General features: G+C 49.1%; 1 protein-coding gene across 2 annotated transcripts in view; it reads right to left on the minus strand.

The window, feature by feature from the left end:
- Window positions 1–10,706: 10,706 nt before the first annotated feature.
- LOC8036612 (basic proline-rich protein) overlaps window positions 10,707–13,249 on the minus strand; it is a 50,311-nt gene continuing 47,768 nt past the window's right edge. For both annotated transcript variants that reach the window (XM_029973219.3, XM_029973220.4), the window contains one exon: window positions 10,707–11,663. In XM_029973219.3, the coding sequence (XP_029829079.2) occupies window positions 11,587–11,663 (77 nt within the window). In that variant the 3' untranslated portion in view covers window positions 10,707–11,586. The remainder of the gene's footprint in view (window positions 11,664–13,249) is intronic.

Below are 13,249 nucleotides of genomic sequence, written 5' to 3' on the forward strand. Positions count from 1 at the left end.
TTTCACTCTAATGTCACTCTACCAAAAGTATTCTTTTTTATTTTTCTTCAAATTGTTTCAGACTACGCCCCTAAAAGGAAAAGCATGCAGGAGAACATCAAGGTTAAGCCACATGGCCCTCCAAAAGGAAAATGGGCAAAACCTATTGAAGACTTTGATGGGTGTTACCGCGACGCAAGGGCAGCAAGAGGTGCCAGGAGTGCTGTTCTCACCGTGGGGTAAACAAAACGCACAAAGTCTAGCTTGAACCTTGTCTGCTCAAACAGGCACGCTGGCTGACGGGCTAGTTTGGTCTCTCGAGTGGTCTGACCATCGAGATTTTTCACATTATTTTTGGCTCAATATATGGGCACGATTGCACCATGCTAAACTTTTGTTCAACCCTTTTATAACCTAGACAATAGGGACACAATCATCGGAACAAGATAAAACTTGGTGGGGATGTTAAAATGGTCACTGACAAAAATAAAACCCGAAAACGAAGAACCCTAATTATAAATAACTACCATAAAGTTTTGAGAGAACACCTGCTCTCATGAGATCACCCATTCCCTTTTTCTGGCTATAGTCGGTTACAAGTCAAGAAGGTAGGAGAAGCTCCTCCCATAAGTGTGATGTGCCCGTTCCAAATCCATCTGCAGTCGAAAGAACTTTCCTGGAAACGCCCCTTGTTCCGCTTCAGTGAATAGATAATGGCTACAGACTGATGCCAACTTGTCTCCGACCCCCACTTTTTAAGAAAGTGACCTTTGCATTCATCAGAGGGGGAACCGAGCCCCTGAAAGCAGCCTCTGTATCCATAGGAGGGGGAACCTAACCCCACAAAGTCGTATTTGTTTTCTTTGGAGGGGGAAAATTCTAATCTCCCTCTCGTGGCTTCCACAACGCTAAGTCAAAGTCAAAAGAAAAAGGAAATATTTACAGGAAGGCAAAACCCTCTCCCGCGTTGGCCAAGTCACCGAAACGATGGGACGCTATTGGATGCGGAGGCAGCGGAGGGATATATGAATCCCTTTGAAGGGCATTTGCCGCTACCGTCTTGACCTCTAACTTACTGTTATCACTTCGGCAGCGTCACCGAAGCATGACGATACTGTTATCTACTGTTTGTTTGTTTTATTAGCGGTTTTGCCATTGGCCCGTGGCAGCGCTATATATACTTCCACGCCTGCCCGGAACAAAGCGTTCTTACCCTGGTAGCCGGCCTGCCTGTTTGGTCTTCGCGGTTCTGTCCTACCGCGAGATGACAAAGTGACAACAGTGGCGACGAACTCCGCCGGGCAGGAAGCAAGAGCTGCTCAAGATCGGAGACGGGGGCAATGGCAACGCCGACCAGCTTTCAAGTTCCTGGCTTCGACGACAGCAGAGATAAGTGGGACTCCTACATTGTACGCGTTGAAGCGTACTTCGAGGGAAATGCTATTGCCAGTGGGAAGACCAAGAGAGCGCTGTTAGTTTCGGCACTCGGCACGCATACGATAGAGGTTTTAAGTGGTAGCTGTGCCCCGCGAAAGGTGAATGAGTTATCGTATGAAGAAGCAGTGGAATTCCTAGAGCAGCACTAGGCGTGCAACCAGAAACGGAGAGCGTACGAGAGTTTGTTGTACAGATCCGCAAACTTGCTGAAAACTGCAAATTTGGCATGAGCCTTGACCGAATGCTACGGGATAGAATTGTTTGCGGTGTGAGAAGTAGAGACGTCCAGCGAAGGTTGCTGTCACGGCGGGACCTTACGTTGAATGAGGCGGAAGAAGTAGCAGCCGTAGCCGAGGCAGCCGATTCCGAAGTAGAACAAATGCAAAGGCCAGAAACGAAGGAAGGAGGCATACACAAAATGGTGAACCAGCCGTCAAGAATTGTATACGGGCGGGAGAAGCACCTTTTGGTGGCTGCATGTGGTCGGTGTGGAAGTTCATCACACACCGGGGAAAACTGCGGACACAAAACGAAAACGTGTTTTCGCTGTGGAAAGCAAGGGCACCTAGCCAGAAAGTGTTGAGCTGCGGGGTATCGGAAGCGAAGCGGGAAACCTGATAAGGAACAGATTTCATCGTTTTTGGCGGACGCTTCAGCAGAAGATGATGACTTGTGTATTTCGTAGGTGTATGCCATCAAGTCGCAAGCTGCAATGGTCTGTTTGGTTCCACCCGTCAGGAAGAAGCTTTACTGGGGAGGAATTGACGTCAGCATGGAGATAGACACTGGCTCTCCTGTCTGCGTCATTCCTCGGAACGTGCATCTTCAGTGCCGAAACCAATGGCCTAGCCTTGCAAAAAGCGAACTGAGACTGAATTTTTATCTAAAAAAATTGCCCATCTCAGGAGAGCTGCAGCTGGACGTTGCATTCCGGGGCCGCACGGTTCCTGCAAACTTGGTGGTGTTGGATTGCCTCGGACCCAGCCTTTGTGGCCAGGACGTAATCAACAAGTTGAACTTGCTTGGCGCAGAAGTGGCCTCTGTTTCTGCTCACCGAGACTACCAGGAATCGGAATCCCTGCTCAGCGACTTCCAGGACCTGTTCGAGCCCAGTCTAGGAGCCATCGAGGGGCCCCTGTGCATCTCTACCTGAAGGAAGGAGCCCGCCCGAAATTCATGAAGGCAAGACCCATTCCTTACGCTCTAAGGGATAAGGTTTGTGAGGAGTTAGACCGCCTTGTTCAAACGGGACTGTTATCTCCGATAACACATTCAGAATGGGCGGCGCCGATCGTTCCTGTGCGGAAAAGTGATGGATCCGTTAGAATTTGCGGAGATATTAAGTTGACTGTGAATGCTGCCTGTGCTACTGAACAGTACCCTCTGCCCAGCATAGCAGACATTGTTGCGTCGATGCGTGGTGGAGCCGTGTACACTACGTTAGACCTGCGAGACTCATATAACCAGGTACCGTTGGACGAGGATTCCAAAAAACTGACTGTGATTAATACACCATCGCGGCCTCTTCCGTTACAACCGGTTGCCGTTCGGGGTTGCATCGGCTCCAGCCATTTTTCAGAGAAAAATGGAAACCATGCTGGCCGGCCTGCCAGGAGTGCAGGTGTACTTGGATGACGTGTTGGTGGCTGAGCAGCCAGGAACTGAAAACCTGAGGGCTGTGCTGCAACGATTTCAAGACATGGGCGTGCGGCTGCAGCAGTCGAAGTGTACTTTTAGGAAAAGTGAAATTTGCTACTTGGGCCAGACTGGACCAGGAAGGGCTTCACCCTATCAAGAAGAATCTGGACACCAACCGATAGGCCCTAAGCCCTACGAACGTAAGCGAGCTCCGTGCCTTTATTGGATTGTTGACGTATTATCATCGGTTTTTGCCAAATATGTCTACCCCACTGGCACCGCTTTACGAGCTCTTAGAAAAAAATGAAGCATGGCAATGGGGACCGAGACGAGACGCCGTTGAAAAGGCCAAGACACTATTGCTAAAGTCTCCGGTGTGGACGTCCTTTGATCCCGCTAAACCACTCCGTCTGCAATGCGATCCCTCGCCAACAGGAGTAGGAGCGCTGTCGCACTGATTGGGGTCTGTAGACCGACCGATCGCATTCCGTTCCCGAAGCCTGACATCAGCGGAAAAAAAAATATTCCCAATTGGAGAAAGAGCACTGGCCTTGGTTTTTGCCGTGACCAAGTTCAGGGATTATGTGATAGGTCGACAGTCTGTCCTCGTTACCGACCACCAACCCCTGGGCCGGTTTTCTCGAAGCGATGGTAAACCCATTTTGGTAAACCACGGTGCCTAGGAAGGAAAAAGTACCTAGGTACCGTAATAAGCGGCTGGATATAGAACAACCATAATTATTTGTGATTGGGCAGCAAGATGCGCCATCTATCGGTGAAACAAGCCAGTCATTTTGTTTATCCTCTTTTTCCGCTGGTTGTTATCGATCTAGTATGGTATTTTAAGTCAAAATATAGTAATGTTGTACTTGAAGACCACTTTATTTGCTTGAGATGGTACGAAGAAATTTTTGCTACTATGCTAGAGTTTGTCGACCAATATTCGAAAATGTAAGAAACATTTCCTTCAATATATTTGGCCATAAACAACGCATAACTTTCCCGTGTGCCTTCCAGTCTGGCAACGCCGGTGCTGTAGTCTCGTTTTTGTTCCTTGCGACGCACGTTTCTGCGATTCCTGCTGATCTCAACTGTTTGCCCCCTCTTCCGTTTGCCCAACCGATCCACCGGTGACGAGAAGCTAAGCTTCTCGTCACCGTTGAGTTATTGGCCACCGGGGATATGTAGAAACCTCGATGCTGTCGGCATACTGTCGGCGCACTGCGAACAAAAAAACAGTACAATGTCCCAGCTGTTCACCGGGAACGAAGACTTTATCGAGGATAACCCCCTTTCTCTGCAAAGTAATCGCTACTCACGAGTTGGCGTGCATAGTGTAACAAATTAAACGTGTTAGTATAAATCAACACTCGTTCGCAAAACATTTTTTTTACTCACCATAAAAACAATTACAAGGCTTAAGCACCGTCATATGTCTTGGATCCCGGACTGCTGAAGAGTGATGCGTTCGCGGAATGCTGCCGTCGGTAGTTTAGTAGTCCCTCTGAACTACCGCTTTGCTTGACGTGCTAATAAGCTGATGGTGCTTCATTAATGTAACAACCAGATCGAAATGAATGTTCAGCAGAACCAAGCAGAACTATTAACCCTCATTAAGCGACGTCGCGGCCATTTTGCTTGTAGGTACTGCTCCTCCCTCGGCGCCCCTGCTCTCCCAGTCACGTGACCTAAAATTCCCTCTTCTAGGGAAAATAGTTAACTTTAAACCACGGTTCACGTTCGAGAAAACGGGCCCTGGTGGGTCTGCTGAGAGAGGACCGGCCGATTCCTCTGCTGGCATCGGGAAGAATTCAAAGGTGGGCACTTCTACTCAGTGACTTCCAGTACAAGATCGAATTTTGTCCCAGAAAACTCAACGCGAACGCAGATGCCCTCACCCAGTTGCCCCTTCCACAGACCGAGAAGAGCCGAGACGAGCCGCCAGAGTATGTGTTCGCGATACAGTGCATGGATGAAGCGTTTCTGCCGGCACAGCATCTAAGAGAGCTCAGTGCCAAGGACAGAACACTTACTGCAGTAAAAAGCTTCGTAATGCGTGGCTGGCCGAAAAATCTAACCAAAGAACAGCATGAGCTGCATCCTTATTTTTGCAGAAGGCAGGAGTTGACTGTCGTCCAGGACCTGCTCTAATGGGGACAGCGAGTCGACATTCCAGGGGCAGCCCAGAAAGAGATGCTCAAGCTACTCCACGAGGCTCACCAGGGGGCGACGGCCATGAAAAGTGTAGCCAGGACATTGTTTTGGTGGCCCGGATTGGACGGTGAGGTAGAACGACTGGCTCGTCTTTGTCACAACTGTACACAGGCTGCTTCTATGCCACCAGCAAGCACGCCTGTTAACTGGCCAGAAACGGGAGAAAACTGGTCGCGGTTGCACATTGATTTTGCCGGGCCAACTGAAGACAAGATGCTACTGGTGGTAGTAGATTCACACACTAAGTGGATCGAAGTATGCGCAATGCGCTCTCCCACCACTGAAGCCACCATAAGGAAGCTCAGAGAGATGTTCAGCCGATTTGGCTTACCACGTACGATTGTGTCCGACAACGGGACTCAGTTTACTAGTCAGCAGTTTGGCGAGTTCCTGGAAAGAAATCACGTCGAGCATTTACGAACCGCCCCGTATCACCCACAATCTAATGGATTGGCAGAGCGGGCGGTCAGGACGGTGAAAGAGTCCCTAGCAAAGTTGTCAACCGGGAATTTGGAAACGAAGTTGGCGAAAGTATTGCTGTCTTACCGTCGCACTCCACTGTCGGACGGAAAATCACCGGCCGAACTCTTACCCGATTTCCAAGTACGCTCGCGCGTCGAAACTGCTGTGCCGTCAAGATGAGTGTGCTCGCCTGACTTGCAGGTCCCAAAAATTCGCCCTCAGGCTGCCGTGTGGTACCGGAACTTCGGGCAAGGTGAGAAATGGTTGCCCGGGGTGGTGGAGAGCAACCACGGAGCTCGCACGACTGTGGTCGCTACTCCCGGAGGCGACGTCCGCCGTCATCTCGATCAACTACGGCTATGGGAGGTCAAGGCGGAAATCAGCGAGGCCCCCGCCGCCAGCGGTTCAGCGGTACCTGCACCCTCTCCCAGGAGCCCTGCTGACCAGTTGGCCCGAGCCGCGGTACCTGCAGCCTCGGCCAGAAGCCCTGCGAACGAGTTGTACAGTGACACAACGACCTCCAGCGAGCCAGAAGACATCTGCGAGCCGTTCGAGCTGCGACGATCCACCCGGACTCAGAAACCCATTGATCGCCTTCAATTATAAGAGGAGAATTGTTATCACTTCGGCAGCGTCACTGAAGCATGACGATACTGTTATCTACTGTTTGTTTGTTTTATTACCGGTTTTGCCATTGGCCTGTGGCAGCGCTATATATACTTCCACGCCTGCCCGGAATAAAGCGTTCTTACCCTGGTAGCCGGCCTGCCTGTTTGGTCTTCGCGGTTCTGTCCTACCGCGAGATGACAAAGTGACAACACTTACTATAACTATCTGTAACATGAAAATTACATACATCGCCTACCCCCTATTCGCATCAGACGTCACGCGATGTCTGACAAGAATCGCATCCGCCGTGCGATCTGTTGTACCACTATGTCTGATAAGCGAGTTCATAGTGGGTTCCGGCATTTTCGTTCGCGATCTGCGCGCGCGATATCTGCTCCCGTAACACGAGAGTTGTTCCCGCGTGTACATGGCATTGTGAAATCCCAATCTGCTGCGTTTGCGATCTGCTGTATCCGTTCTTGTGACATGAGAGTTTATAGCGGATTCCCGCGTTTTTGTCCCGCATGCAATATCGATTTTCGTACACGCAAGTTGGTCCCGCGTGTATATTGCATCGTGAAATACGATTCTGCAGCGTCCGCAATCCGCGCTATTCGTACCCGTGACATAAGAGTTTTTTGTAGCAGATTCCCACGTGTTTATTGCACCCTAAAACTTGGATTTGCTGCATCCGCGCTTTGCGGTATTCGTTCCCACGAGATGCAAGTTCTCGGCAGGCTTCCGTGGGCCCTTCGCACGGTAAAACGCACATCTGTTGCGTCCACAACCTGCGGTATCCTTTCCCGTGACACAGGGGTTCGTAGTGAATTCCCGTGCGTTTGTCGCATCGTGAAACGCGAATTTGTGGTGTCTGCAACTTGGTGTAATATCAGTTCCCGTGTCGCGTGGTTTTGTAGCGGCTGCCCCATTGTTTATCCATAATTTTTTATAAAGTTTTGCTGTGGCATCCCCAAAGATAGCCCACCCCATGTTTTCCACCATTTATCTCTTCATTTTGGGTGGGCGTTCTTTCAGAACTTTACGGTAAGTAAATAGTTCTCGTCTTTTCTGCTCTCTTCATGTGCGAGTTTGGTAAGTGACGAGGTGCCATTTCTTTTTACACAAGCTTATTTTTTGCGGTGCTAGCAGCAGGCCTGCTGGAAGCGAGCCGCAGGAAGGGCGTTACTGGAAGGACAGCGTCCAGTGACGAGCCAGTCGGAAGGCCTCCGCAGGCTGGATCTGGCCCGCGGTCCGGGGTTTGGAGACCCTTGATATAGAAATAGTGAGGCTGAAAAGTTGTCGCCTCCTTTCATTCGGACCCAATTTGATGCATCCGCTTTCACGACATTTCAGCACTCTCGGAATCTGAGGTCCTTTATGGAGCTCCTTTGCCAGATGTTGAGCTCTCATCCTCTGAATTCAATTCTTAGAACTGTTAAGAGCCTCAATAGGAGAAACTGTTGCTCCAATTGCCACTACCACCGGAGCATATTCGATCATATTCGACCACCGGAGCAAAGCGATCATATTCAGCGTAACAGATGCCAGCCATATCGTAAAAACTACCTCATAACCAAAAAAAAAAAAAAATTTTTTTTTTAGCAAAAAAAAGTATTATTTGTGTTTGGTGAGGGACTTTGTCATCAAAAAGGAGATAAATCTAACTATGTGCCGCTTACAGAATGGCACCTATTCATACAAATGAACGACTCTGTGCACGAGTACACTACCTTCATTGATTGGAGCAAGCCAATAGCCATATTTCCATCTCGTTCAGAAAAAAATTTATGTGCTGTGTGGTGGCAGCTGACTAGGAATGAGGGAAAAGTAAAATGTCTAAGTCTCAAAAAGAAAAAAAAGACTTCAAATTCAAGATGGCAATAAAACAACAGCAACCTGGTGCACTTCTCATTAGTGTGCGTAAAGTGCCATTTCAGCCGTGGTACCAAGAAAAGGCCAGCCCAAGCTCTTTTTTTTAACCTCAATAGATTGATCGGGAGGGGGCTAATCATCGACGTTTGTTCACGGCAGCTCATCAACGTTGCTGCGCTTCTGCGGCACAACAGAAGCCGAAAGTGAGGGATTGTGCTAGCTACCAGTCCGACTTCCGAGTTTATGCAGTCACTATTTGGGCCTCTTACAGAGAGGAGGAGGCAGCGTTCGTATATCGGTGAAATTGTGCTCCCCGCAGATTTCTAGTAAATACAGCTTGTAATTAAAAATGGCCTACTGGTTTGATTGTGTGTGGCTATTAATTATTTTTATCCATAGCGCAGTGAATTAGGAATATAGCAAAACAAAAACCCTGACGAGCACTGAGAAGGAGCGATACAGTAAAACCTCGTTATAACAAAATAGGATATAACAAACTAATGGATATAACAAAGGAATCATAATTCCCCTTGCTTGCTAATAGTGGGAAGAAATGGACATTGGCTATAACAAACTAATGGTTATAACAAAATAATTACGACCGCTCCTTCAGCTTTGTTATAACGAGGTTTTACTGTATATACTGCAAAATGCACCACAGCTGGGATAAAAAGTAAACCAAAAAACAGCTGGAACACCTTTCCCAGTGGGCATCAAAAATGCTGTTGGTGGTGGAACGTACTGCCTCTAGGTGACAGAAGGGTTGAAAAAATGTTTAGCATGGTGAAATCGTGCCCATAAATCAAGCCAAAAACAATGCAAGGAATCTCGGTGGTCAGATCTGTCGAGAGACCAAACTAGCCAGTCAGCCGGCGTGCCTGTTCGAGCAGACAATGTTCAAGTTACTCCTTGTGCGTTTTGTCGACTGCACGGAGAGAACAGCACTCCTGGCACCCGTTGCTGCCCTTACGTCACAGTAATACAACACCATGGCTCGGTTGGTGGGTTATGGTCATGAAACCTCGTGACTTACCCTTCAATTAGTAGCCCGTTAGCTGCTATCACCCTTGCTGATTGCAAGTAAAACATGCATGCGGTCACACTTAACACAGAATATGCCACGGTTACTTAAGAACCGTATACCTTAAGATTGAAACGAATGTGAAAAGTTATCACCGTGTTTGACACAGCCCACAAACGAACCTCAGCAATGCCTCAAAAAACCAATGTGCAGAAACTGGTTTTCAAAGGCTGGCACCGCACAGGAACTAAACCCACACTTGCACCGCCAGCTAAAGAGATGCAGGCAAGTTTACTCCATGCAGCACACCATATGCCTTTTCTCTCAATTCACTCGTAAAGATGACGTTTCCTACAAACATAAGATATGCAGCTGAAGCCATGTAGGAGACTCTCCCAACACTGCTGCTTTAAAAAATACAATGTGAGAGAGAGAACAGATGTTTAGAAGTCATAAAGCTGAGCCTCAAAAGTCGTAATTTAAAGTTAAAAAAAAAAAATTTGAAAACTTATTTATTTAGCAGGAATTTAGTTGTTTGTTTTTCCCCACAAAATAAAACATTCTGGCTAACATCTCGAAAATGGAATATTTTACACGGACACTAAAATGCTCAAATATTTACACCCACCATCAAATTCGAAGAACAGGTACTCACCATTTCACACTTGACCGCAATGTTGTGGATGTCACGCGCCTATAATAAAAGTCAAAATTTATACATGCTTGATCACGCTGACAAAGACTGGTAAGCACCAAATGTGTGTCAGTGTTCGTCTGCGGCGTCCCTGGTGAAGGCTTTTCCTGCTGCCTACTGCTATTTCTTTTGCTTCCGACAAGCTTGCTTACGTTCTGCAGCTGTCTGCATCGTAGCAGTCACGGCCACGGCAGAAAAAGGGAAAGGAGCCGAAACAGCATTGCCTTACCACAAGGCCAGTGTGTTGAAGATTCACCCACAAACACCATCTCGCACAAACGCAGCGAAATGGCGCAGCACGACGCCCACTCACTTCGAAGGGTGCGTCGTGCGGCGCTGTCTTCGAGCGCCACACAAAAAGGGTTTGTTTTTGGGCGCGAGAACAAATGCCATCCCTCGAGCATTGGGCTCAACGTCGCGAGTGCAAATCCTGCTGGAAACTGGTCTTTTTATATGGGTCCCTAAGGCGTAACACGTTTTGGTGTCGGTTTTCTCGTTACAGCCAGACGTTACCCCCAAACGTTATGCATTTCCATGAAAATCGGCTGATAAAACACACACTGCCACGAAAACCGGCGAGGCACGCTGCGGTGAGGTGCGAGAAACACAAGTCCGTAGTTAATAGAGCAACAAAGCCGAGGAGACTCGCTGATGGCATTCCACAAGTCACCCCGTTAAACCTAACACAGGGAGTACCGGCAGCGGACCTCGAGATTGACTGATCGTGATCGTCCAGACTGCCGCCGACACCCCCCAATCACCAAGACTGCGAGAGCAGACTAGAGGTGCACAAAGGCACAAATGTATTTCGCTTTCCGTAAAAATACAGTCACTAGGACACCAACAGAACATTGCGAGAAAGAAGGTTGAGAAAAAAAATTAAAATCGCTGCTGCAAAAGCAACAGGGGATGGTAAGAAAAAAAAAAGGGGAAAACAGGATGAAATTATAGTTGACGGTGAAAACGGTAATAGCGGCACGAAATATTTAACACTTTGTACAACCTCCGCGCGGGAAGGTCTGAGGGAGGAGGTGGGGAGGAGCGGTGGGGAGGGGGGAGAAAGAAAAACACCACCCCCCAAACTCTCTTCCGTTAAAAAAAAACAAACCCCGACGACGACCTGTGACATAACGGCGGTAGCTCCGTTTCCCCAAGTGACGGGAGAAACTTCCGTCATATAACGACAGAAAAGGTTCCGCTTCGGCGGAGAGGGTTTCCGTTCTCGGCGAAGGAGGGGGAGACGACATGCCTAGCGTTGTACAGACTTGTATGCTTGCGTGTAACGCAGAGGGAAACGACCGCAGAGTTCGCACGCGGCGCGTTTCCCTGGCCGTGGCGGGAGACTCGGGGGAAAAAACGGGATGGCTCTCGCACGCTAGGGAGGTGTCATGGCAGTGTCATGGGAATCGCGACGCTATCATACAACGGGGGGGGCAGCAGAGTCACGGTGCCCTTATTTACATGCAGGCACACACACACGCACGCGCGCACACACACACACGGGGAGGGCATGGCTGGCGCAGTCGGTCCGTTGGCCGCGCCCTTCCCTATTTACACACTCCGGAGGCGGGAGGGCGGGGGCGGTCTCGGGGAAGGGTAGACTCCCCCGTCTCCCGGCAGGTACTGTGGCTCGTGTGTTTGTTGCGGGGGACGCCTTTCCTCACTTGGGCACAAAGGGGTGCAGGTTCGAAGAGGCCGCCACTGCGCACGCCGCTGCCTGCTGGCTCGCTATCATGGCTGCAACACAGGACGCGGGCATCTTTGTTCATCTTCAGCAGAAATTGAAAGCCTCGCATATTGCATCTGGATCTGCATCACTCTCAAACAGCTACCACTCCACGCGGTCCAGGTAAGGAAGAACGGTACAGGACTGCCGTGGTCCCGTCCATAAGCACAAACGGTACAGGGCCATAGTGGTCCCGTATTCTGTTTCAATATTGAGCCTTTTTCGCACATGCATCTCAGCACCGAGATATCGCGAAGAACATGTTGCATCAATGCCACCGTCACCACTGACTCAGCACCGAGTTTGAAACGTATTGTGTGTGTGAATAGGCTTTAACCTGACAAACCATGAAGGTTACGGTAGAATACAGTCAGCATGCAGGCAAGCTGGCGGAAGTTTACCGCGATAAATTTAACCCTGAAGACATTGTCTGTCTTCGTTTCTTTTTCTACCATTGTCAAAATTTTTTTTCCTCCTTCCGTCGCAGTATTGGGCTAAATTCATAGAGATTATGACCTCAGTGGGCCAACAAGAGCATCTGAGAGAACCCCACGATAATGCACTGTCCCCTGTGAAGCACTCTTATTGGCTTACTTGGGCCACAGCTTTCAGTGCTTGCCGAGTCATACTAAGACAGAGTATACTAATACACGAAGCACCGAGCTAAATCCAAATCAAACAGACACAGTCTAAAATCTGCATTGTGACAAAGGTTAAACGTTTCTCTCGAATGCTTGGCCTCCAGCCCATGTACATTGCTTTCCGCCATGCCTTGGCTGTAGCTGCATGCCCCAGCTCACGAGAAGTGTTACCAAGGGTAGAAAGCTCATGCTGGAGGTGGCGGGACAATGGAAGGGTCTTCCTCCCATTCTCTTTTTGTAGGCGACTATGGTCGGCTAACTGCTGGCGAACCCCACACACATTACAAGATATTCGTTTCCATTACAAAAGTGTTTCCCCTTAGATGACGGAAGGAATGTAAGAAAATGCAGCGCATCGGGTGGCCATTTTACGAGAACCAGCCCTTAGGGTTTTTACACCGGCAGAGGTTGCATGGCGATAGAAGAGGCCTTTTTCTTAGGTTTTCAGATATTGGTCTACAAGGTTGTAAAATGAAACCAGAGAATGTATCAAACGTACGCTCCGCACGGCTAGGGTATTGGGCAGGAGATCGAACTATAGGGGGCGCTCTGACCCGTTTGTTTTCCCCACGCTCGGTGTTTACTCAACACAAGGCCTGTACACATGCCAACAGGCCTTATAGGCATGGCCATGTCATCTTCTACAATAGAGCACGGGGCACAGTTTAATGTAAAAAATACTAACAATCGACGAAGCGACGTTAAGTGCCGGATCTATCTTCTGAGAATGCGAGCTTGACCCACTTCGGCTTTTGTGCTAAGCTGGGATCGTGCATGCTGCATTGTTCATGCAGGCCGTCGTGGAAACAAAAGAGCCCCTCCTCCCCCTCGCCGGAGAACACGAACTCCAGTCGAACGCTGACGCCGCATTCGGTTATGTCGGCCGAGCGCTGCGTCATTGTATTTGTTGTCCCCATCCGTGTAGTTGATAAGTTAACCGCTTGGGGCGTAACGGT

This window comes from Ixodes scapularis, unplaced genomic scaffold, assembly GCF_016920785.2.
Source record: "Ixodes scapularis isolate PalLabHiFi unplaced genomic scaffold, ASM1692078v2 PGA_scaffold11__112_contigs__length_91849675, whole genome shotgun sequence".
Lineage (NCBI taxonomy): Eukaryota > Metazoa > Arthropoda > Arachnida > Ixodida > Ixodidae > Ixodes > Ixodes scapularis.